The 16,365-nt window shown below is 58.1% G+C and overlaps 1 protein-coding gene across 2 annotated transcripts; it reads right to left on the bottom strand.

Moving 5' to 3' along the window:
* Positions 1–1,600: 1,600 nt before the first annotated feature.
* Positions 1,601–16,216, bottom strand: GMEB2 (glucocorticoid modulatory element binding protein 2). Of its 2 annotated transcripts, none has more exons than XM_086474579.1 (9): positions 16,053–16,216; positions 11,247–11,344; positions 10,311–10,441; positions 8,893–8,996; positions 5,854–6,011; positions 4,127–4,198; positions 3,339–3,476; positions 2,673–2,795; positions 1,601–2,493 (listed from the first exon to the last, which is right to left on the bottom strand). In XM_086474579.1, exons 1-9 carry the CDS (start codon positions 16,181–16,183, stop codon positions 1,844–1,846), a joined length of 1,605 nt encoding a protein of 534 aa, XP_086330705.1. In that variant the 5' UTR covers positions 16,184–16,216; the 3' UTR covers positions 1,601–1,843. The 2 variants fall into 2 exon arrangements, with proteins under 2 accessions (XP_086330705.1, XP_086330706.1); XM_086474580.1 differs by having other exon boundaries at positions 10,311–10,438.
* Between the last annotated feature and the right edge of the window lie 149 nt (positions 16,217–16,365).

Below are 16,365 nucleotides of genomic sequence, written 5' to 3'. Positions count from 1 at the left end.
GGGAAAAAAAAATAAATAAAAAAAAATCCTTTTAGTCCATGAACACGTTTGGGATAAAACTGCTCCCACTCCCAGAGGTGGCACCAAAACTGCTTGAACTCACGTGTCTCCGCACCAGCGCCGAGAGGTTTCTCCTTCTCCCTCCAGCGGAAAAATCGCCTTCTCCTACCGCGAAACTCTGTCAGTGTCTTCCTTGAACAAACCCCAGGGTTTTCACCCTCAAGTTTCACTCCCCCTGGTGTTCCACCAGACCAGCACCCCCAAACACAGCTCGCAGAATCAGACAAACACCCCCCCCTCCCCCTTATCTTCCCTGGGGTTAATAAACCCCCCGAAGGCAGCGGCGCACCCCAACCCAGACACCCCTTCAACACCCAGGACAGAGTCAAGAGGGCACCACAACGTGCCCCCAGCCCTCAGAGGACTCGCAGCCCCTCCGCAGGCAGCGAGCACAGAGCACGTGTAACTTTATATTTATGAAAAGCGTGTTCCTGTCCCACTTTTGCCCCGCTTTGCAACCCCGGCTGTCGCAACCAGGCGCAGAAACACAATAAACCAGCAGCACTCCTTCAAAAAAAAAAAAAAAATTTATTAGCTCGTTAAAGTGACCTGTCGGCGCTGCTGCTGCCAGATCCAGTTTGTAGCAACCCCAACACTTCAAGCACCCGACTCCTCCGAGCCGCAGCCGGCGTCAGCGGCCGCGCCGGGACCAGAGGAGACTCGCAGCGAGCTGGATGGCCGAAGGAGCACTGGGGCAATCGGGGAAGGGGGGTTGGCCACCCCGTTACAGAACCTTGCTGGACCTTCTTGAGCAGATCCAGCATCCCAAAGTTCTGGGCTGCTCGAACCCGGTGGGGAGGGAACGGCAGCGCCCAGCGAGACGCTGGGGACCGGCCTGATCCTGCGCCAGGGTCACACCTTGTTGGGAAGCGCGAGCTCCTGGGAGCGCTGCTGGTCAGCTCATCAGTCAACCCCACGCCTCTGCCTTACGGCGTGGTCGTCACAACCAAAGGGCTTTGCTTAAAAATCGCTGGTTGCTTAACAAAAAAAAATCCCAAAGAATGGATTTTTTTTTTTTTTTTTTTTTTGGGGGGGGGGAGAAAACTAGAAAGACACCCTAAATCCTCAGAAGTTGTAGCTCTTCCCAGCCCTCTGGGTTTCCCTGTCCCTGCTCCTTCCCCCAGCAGACCTGGGCACCCCACTGGGACGAGAGCTCCCGCTTGCTGCTGCCACCCAAAGCCAGCACCACCCGCAGAAGCCAACCTCCCCCTCTGCCCGGGTCCGACGGCCGCACGCAGCCCACGGACACCCCGCTCTCGGCGTCCCCTCTCCCCCGCCGGGGACGGGGAGCAGCCGGCTCCCTGACACCTCCCGTCCGTTCAGGGCCGACCCCCCGGCAGCCGGGTCGGTGCCCGCTCAGCGCTTCGCCCGCTTCTCCTTTCGCCACCACCTTCTCCCTGCCCTGCGCCCCTGCTCCTGCCGCTGCTCCAGCTGCGCCTGCAGCCCAGGCCGGGCTGTCGAGCTGGGACAGAATCGCTCTTCCAAGAGAACAGGGGAGGAAAGCTTTATAAAAAAAATAAGATTTTTTGTTGTTGTTGTTTTTTTTCTTCTCTCCTCCAAACAGGGCAGAGCATTTTTGCCTTTCCCTTCTCCGGGCATCTTTCCTCCTCCTCCTCCTTCCCTCTGACCTGAACCTCCTCGTTACCGCCATGAGCCGCTCTGAGTCTCGTTAACCCGTGCCCCTCGTTACACCCCTCCTCGTCCCACAGCGCAGCCGGAGAAAAGGCAGTTCCACCCAGAGCGGCACGGCCAGCGTCCCTCCAGGCGAGTCCCCCCCGTCTTTTCACTTCTGCTCCGCCTCCTCGGCCACTGCGGTCACCTCGATGGCGGCGGCGGCGGCGTGCTCATCCCCGGCGGCCTCGGCGGCACCGGGTGGGACGGTCACGACCGTGCTCCCGCCGGGAGCCATTTGTGTCACGTTCTGGATGGTCGTGCCGAGTCCCGGCAGCGTCAGCAGCTGGAAGGGGCTCACCACCTTCACCACCGTGCTGCCGTCTTGCACCGCGGCCGTGCTCAGCACCGTCAGGTTGGAAGCGTCCGGGTGGATCTCCACCGTCCCGGGGAAGGTGGAGCCGGCGGAGGCCAGTACCGTGTAGCCCCCCAGCAGCGGGGAGGCTGGCGAGCTGGCAGCGGGAGGCTGGGACGGGCTCTTCCCCAGCACCGAGGGTGGGAGGGTCGAGACCACTTTGCCGAGAGGGAGGCTGGCAAGCTGGGAGACGGGCACGCCGGGGGTGACGGCGAGCTGCGCCGGCTGGGACAGGACTTGGGAGGTGATGGCAGCTGGTCCGGAGGTGGCCCTGGTCAACCTGGGACGTTTTAAAGGCGCGGGGACAGAGACGGGCGTGAGGGTCATCAGGACGTTGTTGAGATGCTGCGATTTGTGCTTCAGCTCCTTCGCTCGCTTGCGGTGCTCGTCGCACTGCTGCTCCAGAGCTGCAGAGAGAGGAGGGTCAGCTCAGCCCCGGCACGAGCTTCCCAGCGACCGCGGCAAGGCCTGAAGCTGCTTTAGCGCGCACCAGCTTTACCCCAAACCCCACTTTCTAACACAGAGAGAAAAGGCGCCGGCGGTGACGGCCAGTGCCAGAGCACCGGCGCGTCCTGGGGGGCGTTACCTGCCAAATCCCGCGCGTACTGCTCCCTCGAGCGATCCATCTGACACTTGTGGCTGGCCAGGACCTTCTTGACCAGATCCAGCATCCCAAAGTTCTGGACTACGTTGTTGAGTAAAACAGCATCTTAAAAACAAGACACAGATCTTTGAAGAAAGCAAAATTCTCTACGCAAAGTGTTTACGGCTCGGTAAAAAGCCATACGACAGCGAACACGTTCAGCTGAGAGGCCAAAAATCTGCGGGAGGGGTCATGCAAGAGGCTGGGGAAGAGGAGAAGACAGGAGAAGTCATGAGAAAGTGCAAGAGGTCACTAGCGCATAAACAGGCCTCTCCTGCTTAGCAGGGGTGGTAAGAAATCTGCTGGCGCAGCAGCTGGATGCTGCACCGTTATTCCGATGACCTAAATTCCACCTCGGTTCCGCTGGTGCAGACCCCGAGTCAGCAGCCAGGAAGCCCCAGGCACAAGGAATGGGAGAACTGAGGCCACCTGAAGCGTGCCCAGGCGCAGCCGAGAGCCTGCCTGGGGAGCAGCCAGGAACAGGCTCGAGGCAGGGTGAGCTGAGTCCCTGCAGCGCCACCCAGACACCCCCAAGGAGAAAAAATAAAAATAAAAATCCACAAGCCCCTCTCCTGAGATGCCTCCCAACGCCCGTGCCCGGGTCCTCACCACCGAGCTGCAGCGGGGGATCCTGCGCTCGCTGCTGCAAGCCCTTCATGGTCTCCACCAGCTCCTGCTGGAACTCCTGGATTACTTCTTCCAGGAGACCCGTGTCCTTCAGGCCTCGCCAGAAAGCAAAGGTGTCATCTGGAAAAAGAGAAAGCAAGGGAGAACCTCAGAATCCTCAGAGGGGGCTTTAATGGGGATTTTTTAAATAGTGATCTGCTCTGGCTTCCCCTTCTGGTCCCTACAGGGGTGAAGAAGCCCTGCCAGGCTGTAGGGCGCTGGGGCACGGCCCAGCCTGAGCTCGTACCCGAAGGAGGGGCAGCTGGAGAAGGACACGCTTTCCCCATCCTCTGCCACGCACAAGCAGGACACTGACAGAAAAGCCCGTTGCTCAGAGCACACCAGAGGAGCAAGGATGAGTTCAGGACCCCTCTGATTATTTTTTCTTCTCCCCCCAAGAGCCACACCGAGCATTCGGCCTCTGCTTTGACATCTTCGTGCTCAGAAACAACTTCATCCCAAGAGGATGCTGCCCTCAGAGCGCACCCGGGCGGGAGGTAAGGCTGAGCCGTGCGCCGGGAAGCGGCAAGTGAATAACCCCAGTGGAGGCTCATGCAGGGCTGCTCCGGAAAGAAGGGTCCTGCTCCTCATCCCCGCTGTTTCCATCTTCCCTACATCTCCCCCACCCTCTGCCCTGGAGGCACTGAGCCTGGTGGAACCCAAGCCCCAAGCCGTACCGGGATCCCAAGCCCCACCGGGATCCCAAGCCCCACTGGGATCCCAAGCCGTACCTCCAACGCTGCTGCTCCACTCGCTGGCATCCTCACAGGTTTCTATGGTAATCGTAGCTGGGGATCCGTTCACTGCAACCAACAGCAAAAAGAAAAGAGAAAAAAAAAAAAGCCAAATCCTGATTTTTCTCTGTGTTTTTCACGGGCCCTTTCCGAGGGAAGCGCTCCCTTCCCGCACTGCCGTGACTTCTCCTTTTCACCGCGGAGGAACGCTGTTACTGGAGCGCAGCTCCCCAGGCTGAACGGGGAGAGACGCCCCAGCAGACGGAGAAGCCCCACGCGGTGGCTGTGCCTGCAGTACTTATTTTTCCACGCCGGAGCACAACCCCCCGGGAGTTACTTCTGCAGCCCTTGCACAACAACACACGCCCGAGAGCAGCCCTGCCCTCCCGTGCCCCCCTGCGCACACCCCAGTACTGCTCGGGGCAAAAGTCAAACAGATTGAGAATCCCATTTTTTATTTTTTTTCTTGGCAATCCTTTTTTTGCCCAGCTTCTGGTTTGCAGGACGGGGATGCCTGGAGGGTTTCTAAAGCCTTCAAGGGGAGAGCATCCCGCCCCCCCCGTGCTGCGCAGGGATGCAGGGGGGCTCCCCCTCCCTCCCTCCAGCTCTGCCAAATCTCAGTGGGTTTGTTACCATCGAGCCGGGGGAAGGGGCCTCATCCGAGCCGCGTGCAGGAGCGGGACACGAAGGGGAATCCGGCCAGAGACCCGCGGGGCTGCGCGGAGCGTTCGCAAGGCTCAGCCCCCGCCGTCAAATCCAGCCGCTCCGCTCCTGCCCTCTGCAGCCTGCGGGGCTCTGGTTATTCCCAGCAGCCTGGGAAGCGTCTCCCAGTTCGGGAGCTGATGTCCATGTTCACGGGAGGGCTCGGGACAGGCTGCACCGGGCAGCGGCTTCCCCGCCACAACACCGGGCTGCGGTGCCGGAGGCGCCCTGCGGCGCTGGCCAAGGGGCTCCTCACCCTGTCCTGGCTCTGCTCCCACGGGCACCACCAGGAGCACGGTGTGTGGGGCGCTCTGGGGGCTGTTCTTAACTCTCAGAAGCAAAAGAAGTTAAGAAATAAAGAAGCATTTAGAATTTAGAAAGTTTTCTAATTAAAGAGTCGCTTGTAATTATTGGTCAAATTACGTTCAGGGCTACAGCTACGTAGCCACAACGTTATTCAAATCCAGTTTTATGAACTCCACACACAAGTGCAGGTGAAAATCTGTTTTATCCCCTAATTCTCTTTAATCTTCCATCAGACAAACCTGATAATACTTCAGGCAGGGAGCCTGAAATGAAACCTCCTAAATTATTCTGCAAGAAGAAAAACTCTAAATCAATCCAGGTCAGAGCTGGCAGGAGGAAGGACCCCTACCCTGGCGCCCTGCCCGACCAGCAGCAAGGACAGAAGGGAACTTCATCGAGCAGGAACTACTGCTTTCTGACAGATAAACTGCCGCCTTCTGCTTCAGCTGCGCAGCCTGGGGTAAGGCAGGAGGCCAGAGGGGCGGCTCTGCGGGTCCGGCAGTGCTACAGAGCAACTAGGTGAGTTGTTGCACCTCTAACGACTGCCCAGCTCCGCTACGGGGAATCCTGCACAGAGCAGGGGGAGAAAGCGCAGGGTAAAACCACCCACAAAGCCAAAAAGAGGGGCAGCTGCCAGGGGCGCTGGTTACGCGGCGCTCGTTGGGCTTTAACGCGTCAGGAGCCAAGCTCGGGGTGCGAGGGACGGCTGGACGTACCATCTGCAGAAGCGGGAGTCAGAGGGATGAACTCCGCCGATGTCTGGCTGGTCAGGGACACCCTGGCTCCCGTCAGGTCGATTTTGGTGCTCCGGCAGGTGTTGGAACAGACCTTTGTGTGCTGGTAGAAATCCAGCTCTCCCGAGTCCATGATCTTCCTGAATGGCAGGGAGCGAGCACAGGGACAGGCACGTCAGCGGGAGCAGAGAGCTGCTAGCAGCCTTCACCCCCAAACTTCCCCAAGTCCCAGATGAAAAGCAAAAGCCAGAGGCAACAGCCTGAACTTCCCTTGACCAGTTCCCCTGTGCCCTGACCCGAGAGGCAGCGTTAACTAAGAGCTGATGAAAGCAGCACCCACGACCTGCTCCGCAGCGGCCACACGCACAGATCCAACAACAACGCACAACTCCAGCGGTGGTAAAGCCTTTTGGGGAGGCTGGGATGGGGAGAAAAAAGCCCATCGTGCGGCAGCTGCAGGAAAGGACTGGGGCAGATTTGGTTTCTGACCGCTTCCCCGCCACATCCCGCAGGGTGGAAGAGGGGGGGCGGGACTTCAGCCCTCTGAAAAGGTCCCTCTCCACGTTCAACCCAGAGGATGAATTTCCGTAGTCCAATGTCCCAGGTTACAGTGTAAGATGTGCCCAAAAAAGTATTCTATCACCATCTTCAGGAGCTGTTCAGACGAGGCGGAGCGGTGCTCCCTGCCTCCCCCCTCTGGACTATCTCCTGTTACTGGGCACAACAATGCCTTATCGCCTGACCCATCGATAACTCGCTCCTGGACTATCTCCTGTTCATGGCCCATCAAGGAACTGCCTCCCGACTCCCCATCCCATGGTGAGATGCTCCGCCCGGGGGGAAGGAGCCAAGCAGTCCATGCCAAATAAAAACGGAGATCTCCAACACCCCAGCAGCCTTCTTCCACTGGATTCCCAGAGGAGTTTTCCCCCCACTGGAGTTCCAGAGGACAGGAGCTACCTACCTACCACTGGGCCTTCGGAGGAAGACCAGACTCTTTTACCTGATCGCTGCTTCCACAGCACTACACCCATCGCTTCAGGAGGACTGCAGCCAGCATCTTATCGGACTGCTACTGCCCCCCTAACAGGGGGTCAGGTTGTATTCCTGACTCTGTCAGTGTAAATCAGGGGGTTGGGGTTTTTTCCCTGCCTTGTCTTATATATATATATATATATATTAGTAAAGAACTGTTATTCCTATTCTCCATATCTTTGCCTGAAGGCCCCTTAATTTCAAAATTATAATAATTTGGAGGGAAGGGGGTTGCACTTTCCATTTCAAGGGAGGCTCCTGCCTTCCTCCGCAGACACCTGTCTTTCAAACCAAGACATCCAAGAAAGTCCTTTCCTTCGCCACTGAAGCACCCAACTCGGGCCGAGAGGCTCGAAAGACACACGAGCTTTTCCTGAGGAGATATCCCCGTACAACTAAACGAACCTTGAGAAGCATCGGGACAAACCACACTGCTCTCAGCAGATCTTCTGCTGCCTAGAAGCCTTCTGGGAAGACGTACCACTTAGAGCCCAAACGCTGTCATTCCTGTAATGGCAGTGAAGTGGGAAGAGCTTTTCCCCATCACCCTGGGCCATGCAGTTTTATCCCTGCCCTGCGATGCTGAACAGGGTCCTCCTGCCTGGAATCTCCTCACCGGCTCCGAGGACATCCCTCACCTTTGTAGGAGCAACTCACACCCACCCTGAGCGTGCCCACGCGTCCGTGGGGCTCCCCACGGCAGAGGCGGAGCCGCCCCGTCCTGCTGCTCCCCCACCCCCTAACAGCAGGGCAACACTCGGCCTCCAAACAAGCTGGTTTCAGAGCTGGTCCCACCTCTCCGAGCAGGCTCTCTGCATGGGGGTCTGTAATTCCACCGAGGAACCCTTGGTGGGACTGATCAACTCCTGGTTCCTTGCGGGAGGAAGAAGAGAAGGTCCCAGTCTGGTCCCACCAGCACCTGCCCCCACCCTCATGTGTGCCTGCAAGAAGGGTCGGCTGAAGTCTCAGTTCAGGGTAAGACACCAGCAACCTTTTCCCTTCCCTTTTTGATTCTACACCTCAAAAGAGATGGGGCAGAACCCTGTTTATGAGCTAAAAGAAGGTCTCGCAGCTTAAGCAAAGGAGGTTGCCACATTGCCATATGGGATCCTCCCAGCCTGAGCACGTTGTCGCCAAAGCATCCCCAGGCCCTGCTGGCCAACAACAAGATTTGCTCCCAGGGGCTGCTGGGCTCGCCTTCACACGTTCCTCATGAAGTGGTTTGGTTTTTTTTTTTTTCCTTGAAAGACCTGCCTTGCCAAAATATAAGCCTATTATGCAAAATCTACGCGGAGCAAAAGCTGCTTAGGAGGAATACAGGAGGCGCCTGCATCGAAGCAGAAGAAAGCAGGCAAGGGCAACGTCACCCTGCGAAAAGAGCACGAACCCACTGACAACTCCCGGGGAAAGAGGTGAGGCTTTTTTATCCTGCCTACAGGCAGAGACAGACTTTAATTAAATCACAGTCTCAGGCTGGTGTTCAAGAAGACCATAGAAGAATTAACTTACAGTCGTTAAGACCAGAGAAGAGGAATGTTTGCATAAATAAGCTTTAAATAAGTCCTTGATAGGAAAAAAAAGTCACGTAGAGCAGACATGCTGCAGTGGGAGCGTTGGCTGATGACCAGGCTGACTTCTGCCCGGCACGTCACGCTGAGAACCCACAGACAGCGTGGCCTGACCACCAGTGGCCGTTAAAATTTTCAATGACCTTATGCCAGCTGGGAACTCGCTGTGGTTCAAGTCCTAAAAACACCAGAGAGACATTTCCAGCCCCAAATTATTCCCTAGGCGCAAGGATCAAGCAAAGCCACGGGACAGACCACACTTGGGGCCAGGCTGCTATCCAGACCAACGTTCAGTGGCGCATCCGGCCTCTCAGCAGCGAAACGACCGTCCCAAAGGCTCTGTTCCACCCCACGTCATCCCCCCCCATCCCAAAAGAAGTCGCCTCTGCTGTTGCTCCGCAGATACAAAGAGCCTCACCGGAGCATGATCCCGTTCATCCGGATCGCTCGCTTCCAATCCTTCAGGGTCGACTTGCCCGCCAAGTGGACAAACTCCTTGGGACTGATGAGGTGATCGTCAAACTGCAAAGGGCAGAAGCGCAGCGTGAATAACACCACCGACCCACACGGCTGACGCACACTTAGAGAACGTTGACCCGGTTGAACAAAAATAAAATTCCAGCCAAATATTGCTTTGCTGGATGGTCAGGGACCAAAGCCAAGGGTGGGGGGTGTGCACAGCCCGGAGGAGTTTGCCAAATGCCCGGCCCAGGCAGGACAACCGGGGAAAAACCCCGTGGCTCGTGCACAGCGTCACTCACAGCAGCGAGCTGCCCACGCTGCCCCTAAGGAGCAGGCTCGCAAGCAAAGCCCGGCTGCCTCCGGTGAAATTTGGGCCCAGGGGGACGCTACGCCCCGCGCCAGCGAGGGAAGGAGAAGCCCATTCGGTCTTTGACCTCCTGCTACCGAGCCCAGCCAGCGATGTCAGCGAAACCTCTGGCCTCTCTGACAGCGCACACCCGCTTCTCCCCAAAACCAGCTCAGGGAGGCGGCACACACCACCAGCAGCCGCCTCTCCCCGCTTCTTGCCTTGCCCCACACCCCCAGCCGTGCCTGAACCCGCGTGCTGACCTCAAAGCAACCTGCAGAGTCAGGCAGCCCTCGAAGGAGCTGCTTTACAGCCCACGTCAGAAAGGATTTCCCAAGTCCAGGCCTCCTCTTTCCAGCTGACCAGCACAGAGCTCACCCACCGTTACTGCACGAGAAGCTGCTTCTCTGAACAAGTACACGGGCTTTGGCGCAAGACAGGGCTGATTTTAGGCAGCGGAGAGCATCGGAGGGGACTGATTTTAGGCAGCAGCGTTACCTGCAGCTGTACCTGTCCTCTGCCTCGGGGATGGCAAAGACCATCTCTCCCACGGAGGACAAGGACCAGCCTTTGGAAAGCCCTCTTGCAACAGAGCCCAGAGGAGACGCTCCCTCAGCAGGGTATTGCTTAGTCCAACAGCATCGCTCATGGTGTGTCCCTCAATTCACGCCAATCTTAACCATGAGTCACCCAGGACACAGCAGAAGCTCTTCAGTAGGTCCCCTACCAATAAACTTCTCAATAAATTCTCAGCTTTCAAACTGAGCAGACACTGGAAGTGCCCAAATTTCTCAAACTCCAATAACACAGTTACACTGAGGCAGCATCTCTCCAGCCGGGACTGCTCAACCCGGCTGAGAAGACAAACACCAGGTACAACAGCACCAAAAATGCCCTCCTCTCCCACCACAACGTGGTTCTGAGGCAAAGCAGCTTACCAAAGCTCACCGAAACCAGGACAAGCCAGGCGAGCCCGCGACACAGGCAGGGGAAGGCAAGAGTCCCGAGTCGGAGCCCTTTGTTCTCACCTGCACGCACTTCACGTTGATCCCAGGGCACACAAACTTCCTCCAGATGAGGTTGGCTTTGCTGTCCCCGCAGGTGATGGGGTAGACAATCTCTGCCTCCAAAGTGTCCTCATCTTCAGCCATCTTCACTTCTCACAGGGAACAGAGCAAGGGACAGATCAAAAAGAAACATGAGTCGCAGCCCCCGATTCACCATCCCGAGGCACCCACACAGTGATAAAGCAGTTTTGAAGCTCAGGGTTAAAAAAAACCACCCCAAAACCACGTAGACGATGGCTGGTGGGGTGTGTCGGGGTTTGTGGCCACCACTTGCACTTTGCTACTAAAGCACCCAACCACCCACATTTGTCAGGCAAAACAGCGCAGGCAGATTTATACCGAGCTGGCTGCGGCCGAGCGCGTGAAATCGGAGAGGTCAGCGGCCAGGGCTGAAAAAAATCCAATTCTTGATTAAAATGAAAGGAACGATGTTGTTCGGGCAATTATAAAGTCACCCCGGGTTTTAGAGTAAAACTGTTTTTAAGTAACTCCAGCCCAGCTGGTCACAGTCTTTGCTCACTTCGCTTTTAACTCAGCCAGCGAGCTCGCTGCCAAACTGACATCCCCATCGCAAGCTGCAAGGGCAGGAGCCAGCGGTGGCCGGACACAGGGTCTCATCCTGCACCAGGAGAGGGCAGCAGCAGCCCAGCCACCAGCTCCCTTCCCATCACCCAGCTCCCCTGGATGCTGGGGAGAGCATCCCCGGTTCCCCCCGGGGCAGGGCATCCCCCCGGGGCAGGGCATCCCCCCGGGGCAGGGCATCCCCCCGGGGCAGGCGGCAGCTCTGCACAGCAGCGGCCAGACCCTCTCAGCCAGCCCCAGCGCAGGGTTGCGTCACCCCGGGGTGGTGGAACCGGCACAGCTCCACCGAGGGGGTAGGGCACGGGCTGAACCTACCTAGGACCGCTTCCTTCAGATGCGTGGAGGCTGTAAAGGCGGCAGCAGCCGCAGCAGCTGCATTTTCGGTCTCCAGCGTGTCTTCGTTTAGGTCTCCGCTGGTAAAAGAGTCGGAGAGGCAGGGTTAAGCCACGTGGACGTGCCACCACCCCCACGCCTGATGCCCCACGGAGAACACTGCTTCCAAAGTCACTCGGACTACGTTTTCCCAAAAGAGCTAAAGGTCGGCTCTGGTTTTGAAAGGCTCAGCTCCAGTTTTCCACATGGAGATGAAGAGCCCCGCAGCAGGCAGGCAGGACCGCTGCCAGCAGCCCGGCCGGCTCTGCCTCGCCTCCCTTTTCATCCCAGCCCCATGGAGCTGCCTCTGGCACAGCCCATGCTGGGGAGCTGGCGTGGAGGGATGCTGTCAGCACGGGCCCTGGCTCAGAAGTCGCTGCCAGCCTCTGGCAGCTTCGCTTCAGAAGATTTCCCGGGGAAAAACATGTGCAAAACATGCTGCTGCTGGCTGGGCGATGGACTGGCTGAATCCCTCAGTACGTGGGAGGCTCCCAGGAGCAGGACCTCAAGGAGCTGCGAACACCATAAAGGAGTTTGACAAACCCTAACGGCGGATCCGTGAGCAGAGATAACAAAACGGGAGCTACAGACCCTCACGATCCAACTCCGAGCCTCTTACAACTCAATATACACGTGACAGCAATTAACAGCTGGCTCTCCGACTGCTTTCCTCCTCCCCACCCTGGAGATCTCCAGCTTCTCCTGGTGCTTTGCCGATGGAGCCGGTCCTGCACAGCATCCCCACCCTCTCTGCTCGCCCGTTCCAGCTCTCGCTGTGGCGTACAGAGCCCCAAGCCCCTCTAAGGAGCTTCGGTGCCCGCTCAGGTGGGAAAAGCATCGAGGGCCGTGACCCTCCTCGGCTGGGAGGGTCCCGTGTGAGGGAGGAAGCCCGTGCTGGTACCCTTACGGATCTGACCCGTGCATCACGGCCAGCTCTCAGCATGGACCATCCCCAGCGGGTTTTAAGATGGGCGTTTGGTTTTGTTATTGAAGATGTCTAATTACTGTAGCAAGCTTGTCCCGCAGGGGCGGGGGGGAAAACCACTTAAGCTTTTCCCATACTTCAGCACACAAACCTCCTAAGGAAGGCTGTAAGGAGAAAATAAACCCCAAATCCACCCCGGTTTGGTACCACGGGTGAATTAAAAGAATGGTCCTAGTGACTCACTGGCAACCACAATTCCCACCCGCGGTGTCACGGGGACAAGCGAATTCAAGAGCAACTGGTTTTTCCATCCCGGCCTCCTAACGCACGGCTCCAGCTTCAAAGCATCCCTCCCCCTGCCAGCCGCAGGGCAGGGACCTGGTGGGGAGCAGCACCGAGATAAGGGAACCGACCCGGCGTGGGCGGCAGCTCGGCCTCACCGGGCGAGTAACTGGGGAGATGCTGCTGCGGGGAAAGGAGAGCTGAAGGCAGCCCTGGTTGTGGAAAAGGACGTCACGCTGCCCCTGCGGCTCGCAGCGACCAACCACCCAGCGCCCCGGGAGGGAAAGGCGACGGGTGACACTAAAGGACCCGAAAAGATCACCTCGGAGCTCAGGTGTCGGCGCCCAGGGGAGTGTTACAGAAGCGGCGGTTTGACACGAGAGCAAGGGGAGGATCGACACCCGGGTTTTCTCCCCCCCAGTTGCCTGCTGGGCTCTTGCGTCTCTCCAGGCGCAGCCAGAGAGGAGCCAGCGGTACCGCTGCAGCGGGGCGCCAGGGCGGCGAGAAGCAGCAGCCACCTCTGCCAAGCCCAGCACTGCAGCCCTGACTCTCATCTGCCTCCGCCTGCCACCGGACCAAAAAAAAAAACCAACCTCCTTCACTGAGTTCTCTAGAAGGAACAGCCCGGCAGAAAGTCAGCACCTGACACAGAGCTTCCTTCAGGACTCCGTCAGCTTCGCTCCAAAAAAACAACTGAAAGGCACGATCGGCTTGGGAGAAATAACCCAGCCCACATCTTAAACCCCATCCTCCAGAGGAAAAAAACCCAAACAAACCAACTTCAACAGCTTGTGTGAAAAATCCAAGCAACTGAAGTCCGTGTCTGCCACGGAGCTGTAACGAGGGGCGGGGAGAGAAAACCACGCAAAAAGGTGAGTCCACACTGCTTCCCCCATCCCGCTCCAGAGGAACGGACGGAGGCAGATGCAGGAGAAAACTCAAACACCATCCAAGCCCCCGCAGTGCATCCCACCAAGCTGGTCCTGCCTTCACCGGTGACGATGCCAGGGAGGATGGTTCTCATCTTCCTCCCCAGGAGGATCCACAAACCAGATGGGAGGAGAAGAAAGTGCGTGCTGATAAAGCAGCAGGCTTGTGTCTCCTTGCTCCTCTGCTCCTGCCTCGCCTGGAAACTTGAGAGGGGAAAAAGTCTCCACCAGAAACCTGCCCTGGGGATGCTGATCGGAAACACAAGCACCTCCTCAGAGCATCCCGTACGGATCCCTTCCAATCACAGACAAAAGCTGATTATTATTATTTTCCCACTTCCTTCTGCCTTTTCCAGTCAATCTCAAAAACGCATCAACTAATTAAGCTCTTACCCCTTGGTTGAATCATTCATTTTTTGTTTAAATAGTGGAACGATACCCAAAGGAGCGCTAGAAAAAGGCACCGACCCCCGAGCTGAGCTTGGCTCCTAAGTGCCACCTCAGACAGGGCGAAAGCCCGTTTCCCGCGTGAGCGGTGCCCGAGCCAAAGCCGAGGAATCCCAGCCCCTGCCTGGAGCCGCTTTCCTTACGCCAGCTGGGGCTGCAAAGGGAAAACAGAGGGAGAGGGAGCCAGCGCCGCGACGGCGTCTCCCCGGGAGGAGCGGAGCCCGCCGGAGGCAACCGTCCAAGGCTACGGAGAGACCGTGGGTGGCTCGTGCTGCCGCCCACCGCCAGCCCCGCAGCCCTGCTCGGCGCGGGGAGACCCAGCAGCCGGCGCAGCGGGAGACGGGCGGGTTTTGCTCCACAAGCCTGAGATCCACGTCCTTTCCATCAACCCGCTGCTGTCCCGGAGCGCGGGGGAGCGGGGAGCCTGCCCTTCTCCCGAGAGCTGCATGGGAAACTCCCAGGGAACCTCTTAACGCCTGCGGAGACATGCTCCGCTCGCGGCTGCAATAAAAACCATCCCCTCTCTGCGGCGCAGAGCTGTCCTGCTCCTGACCATCCAGGCGACACCGGGAGGATGAGAAAGAAGGAAAACAGGAGGGGAAATCAGAGCGAAAGGAAAGCAAACTGATTGAGCCAGCCTCTGCCGTGATCCACGTGCCCGGACGACGCTGCGCTGCTGCACGTGGGTGGGCAAAGGCTCGGAGCCACATTAAAACCAGAAACCGTCCTGCATCCAAGAGAAGCCGCATCCCAAGTTTCCCACTTGGCTGCCTCTCCACCGAGGGAGCGAAGGAAGTCGCTGTGGGCCAGGAAGGCAGAGGAGCGGAGCCTTCCTTTCCCACCATCTTCTGGGAATGGAAAAAGGCGCTCAGAAGCGCTCACAGATTCGGGATGCGGAGGAGGAGCGGGGCAGCTCCTGCCTGTGGCATCCCCGCTGCCCGCCCCAGCGCTGCCGGCTCTCGACGGTGCCCGCTCCCTACCAGAAGTTCATCTGTTGATGTGTTTTATACCAGTTTACAGCAGCACAAGGGGAACAGCGCCCGCGCTGTGATGTAAAAGCTGTGCCCGGCCCTGAGCCGCAGGGAACTGACACAGAAACAGCAGGGAATATTTGAGGAAAGGAGACAAAAGTCTTGGTTTTTCGTGGAGAGCAATCAACAGCCGCTCGCTGTTTCAAGCGTAGGGACTTCTGGATCAGACAAACCTGCTCGGATCCAGCTCAAGGTGTGAACTTGGGATTTTTCTACCCACCAAAAGAGCAAAGCACTAAAACGTCTCTGGGCCTTGGGCGCTCTCCCATGAAAGACTGGAGAGAAACAAAGCAAAGAGCCCATCGGGACACGGGCACTGAAGGTACCAGCCAGGCACTTTGGCCACGGAGGCAAAGACTCGACCGACCTGCAGCCAAACAGACCAGACCTGCACGAGCAGCAGTCCCGGATCCGAGAGGCCAACAAGAACGCAGAAATCGGGCAAAGAAAACGCACTTGAGAAATCACACCTATTCCCCCCGGTTTTTTGAGGGGTGCCACCCCACCCAACACTCCATTCAACGCCTCTGCCCCTTCTGTCACCAGCAGCAGAGGTTCCTGCAGGGCTTCGCCGAAACCCGCAGCCCCCAACCCCCCCTCGGGAAGGGGAGCCCAGCCGCCCCGCGCTCACCGCGCTGCGGGCAGACGCTCATCTCTCAGAGGCACGCAGCTCAGCGAGGCAATCGTGAAACAGACAGCAGAAGGACATTGATTTAGCTGCTGCTGTCCTGTTCCAGCTGGATTTGTGTCCACTCCAACATCCACATCCACTGGGAAAAGGATTTTGTTTCGGTTTTGGGTGTTGTTGGTTTTTTTTTTCCTTGTTTTCTCCAAAACAAACTGTTGCATTGCGTTTTATTCCGGGTAACAGCTTAAAACCACCCGCGGTAACTCAGCATTAACACAAGGAGAGCGGAGCCTGCGCGGAGCTGCAGAGCCCACGGCCCTGGGTACGGTCCCAGGGGCACCAGCGAGGAGCTAACGAGGAACCAGGGATTGCTCGGGCACCGCTGAGCTCCCCAGCGAGGCAGGAGCAAGACGCAGCTGATTCAAACCACCCAGCTCAGCTGACTACGACCACGGGTGGGAGGTTTTCCAGCGCGTCACCTCAGCGCACGCCGACGCCATCTCTTACCCGTGCTGGGACAGGTTGGTGGTGACCAGCACCGTCTTCACCTCCTCCACGCCGCCTCCGTCCACCGCGCCGTCGGGCGTCGTCACCACCACCACCTCCTCCATGTGAACGCTGACGTCCGGAGTCGCCATGGCGAGGCAGGAGCGGGCAGCGACGGGCAGCCAGGCGGGAGAACCCTTTGGGTCACCGGCTGCCTGCGGAGAAACGAGGGGAAGCCCCGCGTCAAGAGGTCTCCCTGCTCCAGTCGGTGCCGAGGGAGCGAGGGGGCTGCGGGGAAAGCGAGGGGGTTAGCCAAGCCCCAACCGCTCTGTCC

This window comes from Leptosomus discolor, chromosome 17, assembly GCF_034619465.1.
Source record: "Leptosomus discolor isolate bLepDis1 chromosome 17, bLepDis1.hap2, whole genome shotgun sequence".
NCBI lineage: Eukaryota > Metazoa > Chordata > Aves > Leptosomiformes > Leptosomidae > Leptosomus > Leptosomus discolor.
The sequence above is the reverse complement of the archived record's forward strand: the minus strand, read 5'-3'. Positions and strand labels throughout refer to the sequence as shown.

What these genes read in the sequence shown, in the direction of transcription:
- GMEB2 (XM_086474579.1), bottom strand. Translation starts at nt 16,183, where the DNA reads ATGGCGACTCCGGACGTCAGCGTTCACATGGAGGAGGTGGTGGTGGTG. An exon ending in ATGAACGGGATCATGCTCCG is followed by an intron (nt 6,012 to 8,892) that starts GTGAGGCTCTTT and finishes CCTGCCATTCAG; the next exon opens with GAAGATCATGGACTCGGGAG. An exon ending in GACTCCCGCTTCTGCAGATG is followed by an intron (nt 4,199 to 5,853) that starts GTACGTCCAGCC and finishes TGTTGGTTGCAG; the next exon opens with TGAACGGATCCCCAGCTACG.